This window comes from Microchirus variegatus (assembly GCF_963457635.1).
Source record: "Microchirus variegatus genome assembly, chromosome: 1".
Lineage (NCBI taxonomy): Eukaryota > Metazoa > Chordata > Actinopteri > Pleuronectiformes > Soleidae > Microchirus > Microchirus variegatus.
The window spans coordinates 36,710,827-36,724,593 of record NC_139802.1 but is presented as its reverse complement, the minus strand read 5'-3'; the positions used below and the strand labels follow the sequence as shown (position 1 = coordinate 36,724,593).

Sequence of the window (13,767 nt, the reverse complement as noted above, 5' to 3'; positions counted from 1 at the left end):
GATTCTATTCACTGGCAAACGTTTCAACAAAAACTGATTAGATTAGAGGTATATGGTAAAAAAAAAAAAATGTATATGGCTGAATAAAGTAAATAAACATTTAATATTTAACATACAACTTAATAGGAGGCATCCTAACGTCCTCCAGTATTTAAGCTGTGAGTAATCCACAGTATAGCTGCCTTTTGTTATGGAATACAGGGGCTGGTACCATTTTAGCTTTGATGTTTGAGCTGCTCTGTCAACCAGTATGACCCAATTTTTTGCAAATGTTCCTACACATAAAAGAAAAAAGATTATGAACACATCCATCTTGTACCAATTTAAAGTGACTCCAAACTATCTGGACCTTCTCACAGAGAAGACGATTCATACTCGGAATAAATAAACATCACATTTTTAGCATTAATTCTTTACAGTCACTGCATGTGCAAGATCTAAAAATGCTACAAAACAAATGTGACTAACAGCCCATAGCAGTGGATTTAGAATTTTTTTTAAAAGTGCAACAAATGGAGCTTCTCTATAATGTAATGTCGATATGGTTTTGTTCATATAGCTATATCGTGACTGTGGTGCATGACACATTGGTCGTTCCTTGGTATGGAGATCGTGGAGGACTAATACATTGATAATGCTAAGCTCGGCAATACATTTTGTCACATTGTCGCACATTTGGAGTCCACCCGATATCTTACGGAGTGATGATTGTTCAGTCTTCGGAAGCTTCCGCTTCGTGATCGCGTCTCTGCAGAGCTCTCAGTAGTTCTCATATTCGGTCCCATGCGGAGAGTACTGGTTGAGCTAACGCCGACGTTTTATATACATTTCTCCTGCATGTTCGCAGTCTCGTCTGTGAAGGTCACATGTAGAGTCGGGTCCTTGAGGCACACCGGAACCTCTTTCAGGGGCCTGTCTGGTGCAGTGTCCTCTAAATTAGTCTGTGAAACCCCCCTTGATGGCCCCACAACGTCCTGGAGGCCATGTACTGTCTGTGTCACCGCTGGACTGGATTCAGCCTGTGGCCCCGCTTGTAAAGACCCCGACCTCTCACTGTTTCCCTCCGACGGGTACAGGAAAGTCTGCGAAGTGCTGCTCATCAATTCCCTCGCATCGTGTGACAACAGCGATGGGGAATCCCGGGAGATTATGGAGGAGGAGCGGTGGTCGTTGTCGCAGCGGAACTGCCCACCGTCCCTCCTACCCCGCCTGCCCATTTTGCAGAATAGACACTTAATCTTCTCCATCAGCTTGAGGAACACAGTCTTTCTGAGCAGGATGTAGATCCAAGGGTCTAAGATGGGGTTGATAGAAGCCATGCGGATGGCGAGCAGGTCTTTATTCAGTCCAAAATGCTCTTCTCTCTGGGTTCTGTACAGCTGGTTCTCAAAGATCCTCAGCTGTCAGTAAAGAGGAAAAAAACAGAAACATTTAGCATCTTCAAAAGTCATGCATTTTTGTGCATTAGAAATGTATGTATGTCGTTTCCATCTTCCAAACACATGGCATGTTATCATCTAAATAGACTTTTAACTCAAAGTAACTCCTTCTCTGCAAAACCACGGCAGTGTGGAGGTGGCAAGGGTCCCAATAACAGCAAGTGCTCTCACTGTCATTCATCATATGACAGGATTTGGCCATTGGGTTTCCCCGGAGTGTCATCAACATACTTTTCACAAATTCAGGCACAAACTAGTTTGATGTTTGAATTTTTGGCTAAAAAAAAATAAATGTGAAGTTGTTTGTGAACAGTTGATTTAGATAGGTCTATAAATTAATTGATGTGCAACAATTGGAATATATTTAAAGTGAATGTGAAGCGTTGACTGTTCTTATCTGGGTTTTTTTTTTTTTTTTTAAACACATAAGTCATTCAAACTCATCCTATCTGTAACAGATTTGAGGAATTCAGGCTTGCCATTGCGCGCTGAAATCTAAAGTTTCCACTGAATCTCTGCTGCGCTGTGGCGCTGCTGCACGCTGACGCGCTTGGTTTGCACAAGTTTGCGCAGATCATGCACAGGACATGACATCTCCCATCAAGTTCAGATCAAAAAAAATGTGTGAATCCTATTTATGTATGCAGCCAAAAACGATTGGGTGAGAGCGTGAACCATCTCATGAATGCGTGGGAGAGGAGACGTGTCATCAAACCACAGAGAGTTGAACCTGGAACACAAAGTTCAACTTGCTTGTTGTTGTTATTATTATTTTTATTAATCAGGCCCTGCCAGTTTGCTTGTCATACATAATTACCCTAATTAAAACAAGACAGAAGTAACAGTAAAACTTTACTGTTAACTTAACTGTTGTTTTCCGTTACAAATGCGCATACACACACATTTAATTGAACTACTTATTATTAGTATTAAGTTTTTTGTTTTTTTTTCTTATTTGTGCATTTAATTTCACACCGTGGCTTCGTTGAACGCGTTCCCTTCTCACACATTCACAAGCTTTTGCGCACACACCGCCTGCGTAAAATGTGAATGGTGCGTATTTTTTCCCTCCAATACTCACGACTAATGGTATGGAGCAGATGAGAACCACAACGGATGTAGCTATAAGCAGAATCACCATCTGGATCTCTGCTCCAGCTAATCGTCCAAAACTCCGTCTGCGCCGGAGCTCCGCGATGCGCCGCTGGTCAGTGCCCAGAGACGTGCGCCGGATGAAGCGCTTGTGCATCAGGATGAGCGCCCCGCACACCATCACGTTGCATATGACGGTGGCCAGCACTATGACTGAGTTCACACCCGCGTACATCAGATTAAAAGTCGCCACTGTCGTCTGGTTGTTCTGCCAATCGATGAAGCACCACGTCCCCGGCTGCTGCAGCTTCACCTGTCCGAGCCCCAGACTGGGCAGCGCGCAAAACACGACGTTGGAGAAGTAAATGACCAAAAGAGTCAGCGCGGCGAGTTTTTGGTTGACGTACTGGTTGTAGAAGTACGCGTGGTTGATTGCCAAGTATCTCTCCACTGACATTGCGAACACAATGCAGAGCTGCGCCAAGAAGAAGAAGAGCAGGATGAAGCCGGAGAACTGGCACAGTGGCTCTCCCCCGGGCCATGTGCCCTTCATGTAGGTGGCGATGGTGACGGGACTGGCCAGCAGGGTGCCCAGCAGGTCCGTCACCGCCAGGCCGCACACGAGCGTGTAAAAAGTCGTCTCCTTTTGTTCCTTACGCGATATTCGCAGAACCACAATGGCGATGACATTCCCCACCACCCCGAAAATGAACATGATCGATGGGATGGTGGGCGGCTGAAATCCCCCCGTCGCTGCCGTGGTGTTGTTCATGGCTGCAGGAGAGTCGTTCACTGATTCACACTGAGCAATGACTCTCCTCTCACTCCCGAAGCGGTGACACTTTCCATTAATGCGCGTTTGCCAAGTTGTCCAAATACATACAAACCCATCGTGTCCAGAAAAAAAAGTGACTTTGTTCTTAGTAAAGTACTCCAAAAGTCATGGGAAGCAGGAGATCTTCACTCTGCTCTGTCGGTTTCAGGTTTGCATGCGATGGGATGCTCCGACACCACGAGCTGCACCTCACCTTGTTATCACGCTCACAACTGAGAGGGAAGTTTCTTCCTCGGGCCGCCGAGTGCAGCTCCTCCTCTGTGTTGCGTCGTTGGCGCAGTCGAGCTGCACATGCACATGCAGCAGCAGAAAGAGGAGCAGCGAGTGAGTGAGTGAGTGAGTGAGAGTACGCGCCACACAGCTCCACTTTCAGCTCCTCATCACCACCACGATTTTCCCCTCTCTCTGTCCAGCGACGTGAATCAGTCACTGTCCTCATCATCTCCCTGTCAATCATCAGCGAATGCACTGTTCTCATGGAAACTTTATTTACAACAACATTAGATTTAAACAGAAATCTAATTTGGAGGCTGATTGGACAGGAAATTGCATTTTTTTTAATTAAATAGCTCAAGGCAATTAAGATATATCAAACCATTTCAATTATGATGCATTCATTTCCTTTGAAATTACGTTATTTTTAGTTATTTTATTGGCCTTAACAGAGTTATCAGACAAGTTAAAAATACAAATGAGGATACCAGGAAGTAATGTTGTTAGAATTATAGTAAATAAAAGCACGAATTGGATGAATTTTCTACCCCTTCCAATCAAGTTGATAAAATACAGTAAGAGTTATACTAAAGATGTACTGTAACATTAAAGTATACCAAAGTAATGACAACATTTGAAATATTACATTAGTGTACTTAAGCTGAAATAACATTTAATTTGCAGAACCTCGGCTTGTCATAACTAATATTTTGCACCACTGAGTAATTTCAATACTGTGATGTTCAATTCAATGATATCGTTCCCAACGAAACGCGATTTAACTCGATTAAAATGCGAACACACAACTACTGATTTATCCCCTCGTTCTGTTTTACTCTCCCTTTTCTTTTCTTGGATTGTGGTCAAAACCAAAAACCAGCTGCATCAGATAAATATCTGTGTTCGTTCGAACCCGAGTCAACAGGAAAGTAGACGCTGAATCAAAGAAATTGACTGACGGATGAGTGATGTCATTTGAGGTCTGTAATCAAGCGGCTTCAGACTAGCAGGATGTTGTTGTTTGTTGCAAAGAGGTGGAGGGGGCCTGTGGTATCCTGTGCGCACAGAACAAGGTGGAGGTGTAAAGACATTCTGTCCAGATCAGATCAGGAGGACATTTAGTCATTTAGTGTTTTGTGTTTTCACAGTCGAGTATAAATCCATTAGGGCTGCAAAGACTAATGGGTTAATCGATTACTGAATTAATAGAGAAGTGTTTTATATGATCTTAAATAAGTGAAACATGCTGTCTAATTTTTCAGCGTCTCAAATGTGAATATTTTCTGGTTTCGTTGCAACAAAGAACTCATTAAACCTGAGTAATTTTGGTTTTTGGACAAAACAAGACACTTTAGAACACAGTTTTGAGGTTTGCGGAGAAAAACAATGACGTTTTCTGGACCGAACATGGATCGGTTCATCAAGGAAATAATCAATAGATTTGTTTATTGTGAAAATAACTGTCCTGAAATCCGTCATAAACAACAATAACAAAAAAAAAAATGCCTTTGTAAAATGTCAAATCCAGCCTCATTTTCTTTCTTTTCTTTTTTTTCCGTTTTACTGCTTTTTGGGGATAACACAGTGCATGTGCCACATAACACAGTCCTCACTGAAATATCATCTTCATTACAGTCCTTAGGGCCACAAGTTCCTGCCAAGCCACACCAAAGAGAAAAAAACTCTGATTTACATCTAGATTCAGGATAATCACAATAATGACCTCCAGCCCCTAAATACACCCAGTAAGTACTTTTCTACGGTTTGTAGCTCAACGACGTCATTTAATTGCGCTACTTTCTCGTCCCAGGATACAAACGCTAGCGGGGAATCGATTCATTAATAAGTGTGTCCGGCTCCGCTGAGCATGGTGGCGAGTTGACGTATTACATCACAGACACAACAGTGGTGGTGGCCGTCACTTACCCGGATCCGTACCCGAAAGCAGTCGCCAGCCACCACACATGTGTTACGGCAAAAACTAACCCGTTAACCCCACCCACCTCCAATTTTCAGCGCTTTTTCACTGCATGACTTTTACGCGTACATTTTCACCAGGTTTGATGCAGTTGCAAAAATCCCTGAGTTTTGGGGCATACAAAGGCTGTCAAAAACGCGATTTATTTGAAGAAGAAGAATAACACCTTGCATTTCACCTTGTGCGCTCGGAGTAATTTGAATTTTCGCTGATTTATCACGTTACACCAGGCAGGCAGCGGCTCATCAGCAGCAGCTGCGCTGTCTGGAGCGCGGACGTGGGTGTGAAGAGGCTGTCCTCGTGGTGAGTGAGACATTTTCACACGGTTCACCGCAGAACATGGTGTTACACTGAAACGACGAGGTGTCCATTCACCAATACGCGAGCACGTATTTATTTTGCATTAGCATGCTACTACTTTGCGGCTAACTTGGCGAACCTGTTTCCAAAGGTGGCTACAATTAGCATTAGCGTAGAGATAACACAATGCAATCACTGTGCAACCTCATTAGGTGTAACGCAAATGTTTTCATTTTCCATTAGCATTAGCATAGCTTGATGTTGTGACTGTCACAAAACAGCTTATGAGGTTACACAGTGTTTGTTTTATTATGCGAGCCTTTACGTACCTTATCATGCATTACCATAATTGAAAAATCTACTTTAGCTCCCACTATAGGAATACATACTTCCTACGGGCACTGCACTAGTAATAGAAAAAACAAATAGGCCGACTTGAGTACATTAATCGAATGTTTTAATTGCTTTTATTTTTTTTAATGTTTAATGGACACAATGTGAATATACGATCCTTCCAGTAATAAAATCAAGTTAATTATTTGGCAAATGACCGACAGAAAGTCAGTTTAAATAAATAATGCGCGGAACAGATAGGACATTGTCGTAAAAAACATGTACCCGGAGGCGCTCTGACCGTGGCTATAGTTGGTACAATGTTGAGGACTCGTCCATGTGTTTCTACCATCATCTTCAGAACATATATTTTACCTCCTCATCAGTCCAAAAACAGGTTTTTCCCTCACTGTTGTCGTCGTCGTCTTCTGTGAAACAGCTTCTTCTGCTATTTCTGTGTCCAAGCCTAGAAACTATGGAACATGATGAGCAGAGAGCCTTGACCACTTTGGGTCCAGTTGAACTCATTATCGGTCTGTTAATCTTTGACTTTGGGAAATTCCATTTAGTACATTTTCAGTAGTTCCTAACCTCTTTAAATGTATTTTTACGTTAGGTTTTAGTTAGATGAACACAATAAAGTGGATGAAAAAGAAGATGTCACAGCATACAGTCTAGAACCCACTCAGTCTGTAGATGAGTCACTCTGAGAGACTGGATCTGGATCTCAGATTTATTCAAAGACACAGTGATTTATGATATTGGATATATGTTCTTCCCGTGTGTGTGCGTGGGTTTTCTCCGGGTTCTCCAGTTTCCTCCCACAGTCCAAAAATATGCAGATTTGGAGATTAGGAAAATTGGAATCTCTAAATTGACTGTAGTTGCGAGTGTACTATTGTCTCTATGTGGCCCTGTGATGGACCGACAGTGTGTCCAGGGTGTATCCCTGCCTTCCGCCTTATGTCAGCTGGGATTGGCACCAGCAACCCCCGTGACCCTCAAAGTGGTAGAAGATTAATGTATCCTTTATTTAGCCAGGAAAAACCCCGTTAAGATACAACATCTCTTCTTCCAGGGTGTCCTGGTCAAGATGGATGGATGGTATATCTTTAGAAATGGCTGGTTTACCTGTTCAGTGTAATATTAGCTGTTCCAGAAATGGTCAGGGACATTTTATTTGTGCACAGATTTAGCTTTTTGTCACGATTTATATTGTCTTCGGTTGCGACAGTTTGTCATTTTTAAGAAACGGGCCCACAAATAAAAAAACATAAGGAAAAACAGCTGTGGAGTAATTTGCTAATGAGTCTGTAAATCTGGCAGTTGTGACCGCCAGTCAACATTTCTTAATGCCTCCCAGTCAACACAGTCTCAGAACAGAGTCTGCTTTGAATACACAGAGCCATTTAAAAGCTAACTCATGATGACACACTTTTATTGTTTGGTTTTCACTTGATAGAAGGAAGTGAATAGTTTCTGTTCAAATGCTGCCGCTGCTGCTGCCACCGCTCAATGCAGCATGATGTAATACTCTCTCTTGAGTTTGTTATGACAAAATGTGGCTTTACCACCCCTGTAGTTCTTCCTAGGTGTATGTAAAAGATATTTACCAAGTGTAACCAAAAACAATACACACATGTGCACAAATATACAATGTGCACACCCGCGTTTTTGGTCGATGTAATTGGTTCCCTCAGTCCAAACTGCCTGCAAAGACGTGGCTTCTTAATGTGATTTTAATTATAGGGGAAACAAAAACATCACATTTATTGCTTAGTATAAATATAGACTCAGCGCAGTGGACTCTGATACATCCATTAGCAGCTTGAGTCAGACATCGTTTTTTTTTCTCATTAAATTGCGTGAACCTCATGTCACTTTAATCTGATGACAGATCAGTTACACCGTTTCAGTTTATGTGAATATTTACAGTATATATACATTATTATGCAAATGTATCGGGGCACCACTGGCTTTTTTTAATTCATACAACATGTGTATGTAATAGGGCTGCAGCTATGGATTTTTTTTTCATCATCATCGATTAGTCCGTCACTTATTTTCTCGATTATTCGATTCGTTGTTTGGTTCAGAATGATGATGATGTTCTCAAATTTTTTAGAATAAATTTGGCATTTTTTTTTAAAACGTAGATATCTTGTAACATGAAAGAGTAGAACACAGATAAAACAAACCAGTGACATTAATTCGGGGTCCATTTCACTTTTAAGAGAGCCTTGGTTGTGCTTTTGTGTAAGTTTAAGGCTATGTCATACACTCTTAGACATAAGGGTTCCAAAAGGCTCCTTCTACAAGGGTCCAGGTTCTACCTGGAACCATTTGCTTCTAAAAAAAAACCTTTCCCGAAGAAAGGGTTTTTCAAGGGTTCTTGGTAACACCAATGGTTCCAGTAAGAACCATTTTGATCCAGAGAACCCTTTAAAACCCCTTTCCTGAATAAAGGGTTTTAAAAGGGTTCTTGTTGGTACCCTCCAAATGGGTTCCAGGTGGACCCTTTATAAAAAGGTTCTACCTGGAGCCAAAAAGGGTTCTCCGATGAGGACAAGCCGAAGAACTTTTTATTGTTCTACTTGGCAATTTTATTTCTAAGAGTGTAGGTCACACTACAGACTATTTTTCACCTGCTTACATGTTTCCCGTATTTTCTGGATGTGTTCCAATCATGTGATTGTGTCACACTTAACATAATTATATGTATATACATTTAAGGCATCTTTAGTTTGTTTTTGAATGCAAAGAATGATTGTTAAACAAGATTGAAAGAAAGCCCACCTCATCCTTTTTTTGCAAGACTTTGCCAAACTGATACCTGGACGTGGAACTGACTGTTTGAAAAGTAATTAAAAAACGAAACCTGTTATTCGTTACGTTCATCTCACCTCTGCTTGTTAATGGCAGTTTTTGTTTTGGAACTTCACATGGCTGTCCCCTCTGGCGGCGGCAGCTGCTCCCTGACTCCCCGCACACACACACACAGTGACCAAGTAGGTGCAACAATCTGATTTCCACAGTACTTGATGTGGCTTTGGCACAACGTTGAGCAGCAGCACCAACATTCAACTGTTGAGAGACGAGACACAGACAGTAATTGCGATAACAGCCAGGGGTGCCTAAGCCTCAATGCAACACGCAGAGAAAAACTGTATTCTCTGATGTGGCTCTTAAACAAATTAGTCTCACGTCTGAGTTGCTGTCAAATCGTCACATATTGTAGACATAGCAAAACTGTGCAGTTACACTTGTGTATCGTCACGATCAGAACACCAAGGACTTATTTCGGTATGTTTGCTTGCTTAGCAATTGTTACATTGCTACAAATACATGTTCATTGTGAGCATCATTCCAAATCAACACAGACACTTTTATTTTGAAATTACGTGTATGGAGTATGGATCGTCACAAATATTTCTATTGTGATATCATGATAGAATATTGTAATATCATTGAGTAATTTGCTCCCTCCTGACCAGACTGGATCCTCAGTGGCCGCCCAAGGTCATTTGAGTTTGAGTATGGCTGGACGTAGTCTGTACATCGTCTTCCTGTTTCCCATTTGAAGCTAAACAGGAATTATACTAACTATCTACTATGGGGCGAAATCTCTGTTTTTCATTGGAAGTCCAATCGAAAATGAGCCTAAATGTTTGACAACATCTGTAAACAATTTTCCTGAGGTTGTTCTGACGAGTTATCGGAGAGGAAAATATAGAAGAGGTGATTGTCCAATAGGAGTCTGCACGCAGGTCACATCTGTGAACCTCCGTTTGCCAAATGTCAACATGGTGTCAACCAAATTATCAATATCGTGCCTTCAAAACGGAACAGGGAGTTCAGATTGTTATTGACTAATGCCACTTGGTCTGATAGTTTTGCTTGATAAACACTTTAAGACAATGCAAACCTGCAGCAATTGATGCCGTTGTCCTCTTCAGGGGCACAGGAACTCGCTGTGAAGACGATACAAACAAATATCATCACTGTTTTTTCGTTGATTGATTATCAGTGTCAGTGAAATTCCACAGTGCTGTGAGTTGTTGCAGCTTTTTTGGACGGCGAGAGGGAATTGGAACGAAGTTGTGAAGCTGAACAGCGAGAGACAATGAGCTGGAACTTATTGTAAAGCTGTGTAATGTACAATGGAGATGAGAAGGTTATAAATTTGTTCTCTCTCCCAGGGCTGAGAGAAAATCATGATGTCATTCTTTTCTCGCAGCTTGTTCTCGATCATCTGGACCGAACTTTTTTTTTGTTTTGTTTGTGGTGTCCGACAGCTTTGTGCGATTGGTCAGAAAATTGAAGTGGGGCGTGGTTAATGCGAGAAAACTGGAAACTTCCCAGGAGTTTCTGCACTTGAGTTTCTCGTGATGTATGAACTGTCCTGGCCAGAACTTTGTTATTGTTCTTGCCACCTCGAGAGAACACATTTCTCTGTCCTTGTGGAGTATCTTGTGGATTAGATGCGATTAAGAGCATGTGGATACAGGAATGTACATGCTTTCTTTTTTGAAATAGTTGGATATTCTCAAGAAATAATGCTCAACTTATCAAAAGTCGGTGCTAATGATTTAGTCCTACAAGTAAGTTCTGGAAATCGATCCAGAATAGACTTATTCAGACTCCAAATCTGAAGTGATCCTTTTTTGTTTTGTTTTGTGTGGACGCTGAAATCCAATTCCCAATTTTTGAAATCTCACTCATAATTTCACTGCTACCATTATGGGGATCAATAACAGTACACCCTATCTTATTTTACCATTCTAGCTAGTGCATGGTAGCGTATCAGGCCGTAACGCTATGATTTGCGGACTTGGTTTCATTCATGAAGCTAATATTTGGCAGGTTATGCTTCACCCATTCCTTGTTTGAATAACTTTAAATATGCCTGTACAACCCATAAAATGCCCATTTGCACTTTGTGAGGTAGGTTATTTGCCTCTGAATCACTCAATTTCATTCAAGAGGTCAATTTTTGACAGATCATACCTCACCCAGTCCTTTGTAGTTGTTGGAATACACTTTAAAGGGCCAGTACGTACATTCCCACTTGCCAAAACGTGATTGCATCTTGTAACCTAAACATTTTTTCTGCCCTAAAATCCATCCATCCATCCATTATCTACTGATCTATCCTCGCGGGGAGTGCTGTGCCTATCTCAGCTGACATAGGGCAATAGGCGGAGTACACCCTGGACAGTTCGCCAGTCCCTCGAAGGGAAGAGACAAACAACCAGTCACTCACACACCTACGGTCAATTTAGAGTGACCAATTTACCTAATCCCCAAATCTGCATGTTTTTGTACTGTGGGAGGAAGCCAGAGAACCCGGAGAAAACCCCCACACATACAGGGAGAACATGCAAACTCCATGCAGAAAGATCCTTGTTTCAACTGGGGCTTGAACCCGGGTCTTCTTGCGTGGCCCTGCCCTAACATCACTTGATAGGCTAGTATTTGGCAGATTGTACCTCATCTGTTCCTTTTTATTTGTTTGAATAACTTTAAATGTGTCAGTACAACCCTTAAAATGGTCATTTGAACTTGCCATAAAGCAAGTGCAGCTCCTACCTTCGTACGTAGTTTTTATTTTGCCTCAGAATCACTTGATTACCATTACGCTAAAATAAAATCCTGGCTAGAACCCTGCTTACACTTTTGGACGCAAGGTGCTTGCATTTACAAATGTGAACCATCAATCTGCTCTGTAATGAATCAGATTTGAGTCGTGTTTGAACAGTGTGGCTGGAAATCTAAACACAGCCTTGGTGTTGGTGGATGTCCGTGCTCTCAGAGCACTTTGTTTTTCTTTTTAATTCCACCACTACAAGGTCATCGGCCCCCCCCCCCCCCCCGATCTGAATTGGTCGAGGATCAACACACTTTTCTCGTCCATGTCCAGTAACTGGACACGCCGCGTTGTATCCTTCTCTGCTTGTGAATGACTTCTTTGCAGTTCTGTTCCCAGAAGTGAGTCATAGCGATTGAAGACATCCATCTGTTTGAATGAGGCATCTTCGAGAATGGATTTTAATGGAATTTAAATGGCATTGTTGCAGTTATTGTTTTTTTTTGTTTTTTATGTAATCCAGGGAACATCTAGACATCAACAATCCAGTTAAGGATTAATTAACACATGGAATCAGTTTCATATATTTACAATTGGCTATAAGAGAGAGAGATATTAGTAAAAAAAAAGAAAACCAGAGTGGAGCTGGGAAGAAAAATAAGCTGCTGTAATCATTAGCTTATAAAAACGGAGAATTTAGTGCTGTGTTGACAAGTACGGACAATAAAGATGCATGGGAAAATGATTGCAAATAAAACATTTATTTGCGCTGCACCGATGATACATTTTTAAACCATGATTTATTTCTTATTCGAATAATACATTTATGCCTGAATTTAAAAGACAATGAAGCACAAAACAATGTGATTTTTCTTTGAAAATGAAAAAGCCTGCATACGTGGAGTTAAACACTGGTGCCCCTTCCTGGGAAAATCGGAGATGTTGTTTGAGTTCCCCAGGGAGGTGTGGGCGATTCAGGTTCATTGCAGATTCAGAAAGTCAGATTCCCTGATAGTTTGGTTTTCCCCCGTGGATCTGATCTAAAAATAATTTACCATGAAGACGATTTAGTGGCTCCTGAAGTCTTTGAGATATCACTTTCCTGAGTAACATTCATTTGTTTGGGATTATTTTGTGTGCAGGTGCCTCTATTTATGTTCCAGCGAGTACTGCGTTCAGATTTTCTATCCCACGAGTGCGCATATCTGTTTGTTTTTTTTAATGTATCTGTGTTTGTTTATTTTAATGTCGCAGTTCATGACTGTGCACGCTTTGCTCTCACACCTTCTCGAGTGCCAGAAGTTTGAGCACCTTATTAAAAAAAAAAAAAAACGGAGAAATCTAAATAAGGGAGCAGATCACTGAAAGGCAAGTACAGATTTGTCCACATTCCCCTGTCAATTCTCAAATTCCTTCCGTCAAATCCAGTAGTATTACTGCACCTAAAAAAAAAAAAAAAGATACGTCGTAATTATGATACCACCAATAAAGCCAGAGGAAGCCAGCTGAAAATATGGTCGTGGCCCCTTTATCACACATCCCACACAATCTTCCCATGTCTTTCATAAGGACTAAACCTTTCCCCAGGGGGGAGTTGGGTTACTCCCACATTTCTGTAAAACAGCATGGGTTAAAGGTGGAACTCTTTGGACAAGAACAGTCTCTCTGTACTTAATCCCAATAAACATTCCACTAATTATATCAGAGTGTGGGATCAGCTGTTGTAAAAAAGATGAAAAAAGAATCCATAAACACAACAGAAATTCAAACAAATATTCGACACGTTTCAAGATGTCGGATTCTTTGTTCGACTATACCGCAAGCTGCTTCACTATATGTCCTCCAATTAACCTCAGAACATGCTTATAAATACCTCGGTTCCTTTTTTTTTTAATGTCTTGTTTACGTGCAGCACTGAAACATGTCTGAAATGAATCTGAACATGTCAACGTTTAACTGCGGGTGCAGGAAAATATGCAGCGATGATAGC

General features: G+C 41.3%; 1 protein-coding gene across 1 annotated transcript; it reads right to left on the bottom strand.

Annotated features, from left to right (window-relative positions):
* Positions 1-817: 817 nt before the first annotated feature.
* Positions 818-3,303, bottom strand: ptger4b (prostaglandin E receptor 4 (subtype EP4) b; the record flags this gene model as incomplete). The annotated part of the gene is made up of 2 exons (XM_083893368.1): positions 818-1,400; positions 2,521-3,303. 2 exons carry the CDS (start codon positions 3,301-3,303, stop codon positions 819-821), a joined length of 1,365 nt encoding a protein of 454 aa, XP_083749494.1. The 3' UTR covers position 818.
* Positions 3,304-13,767: the final 10,464 nt, after the last annotated feature.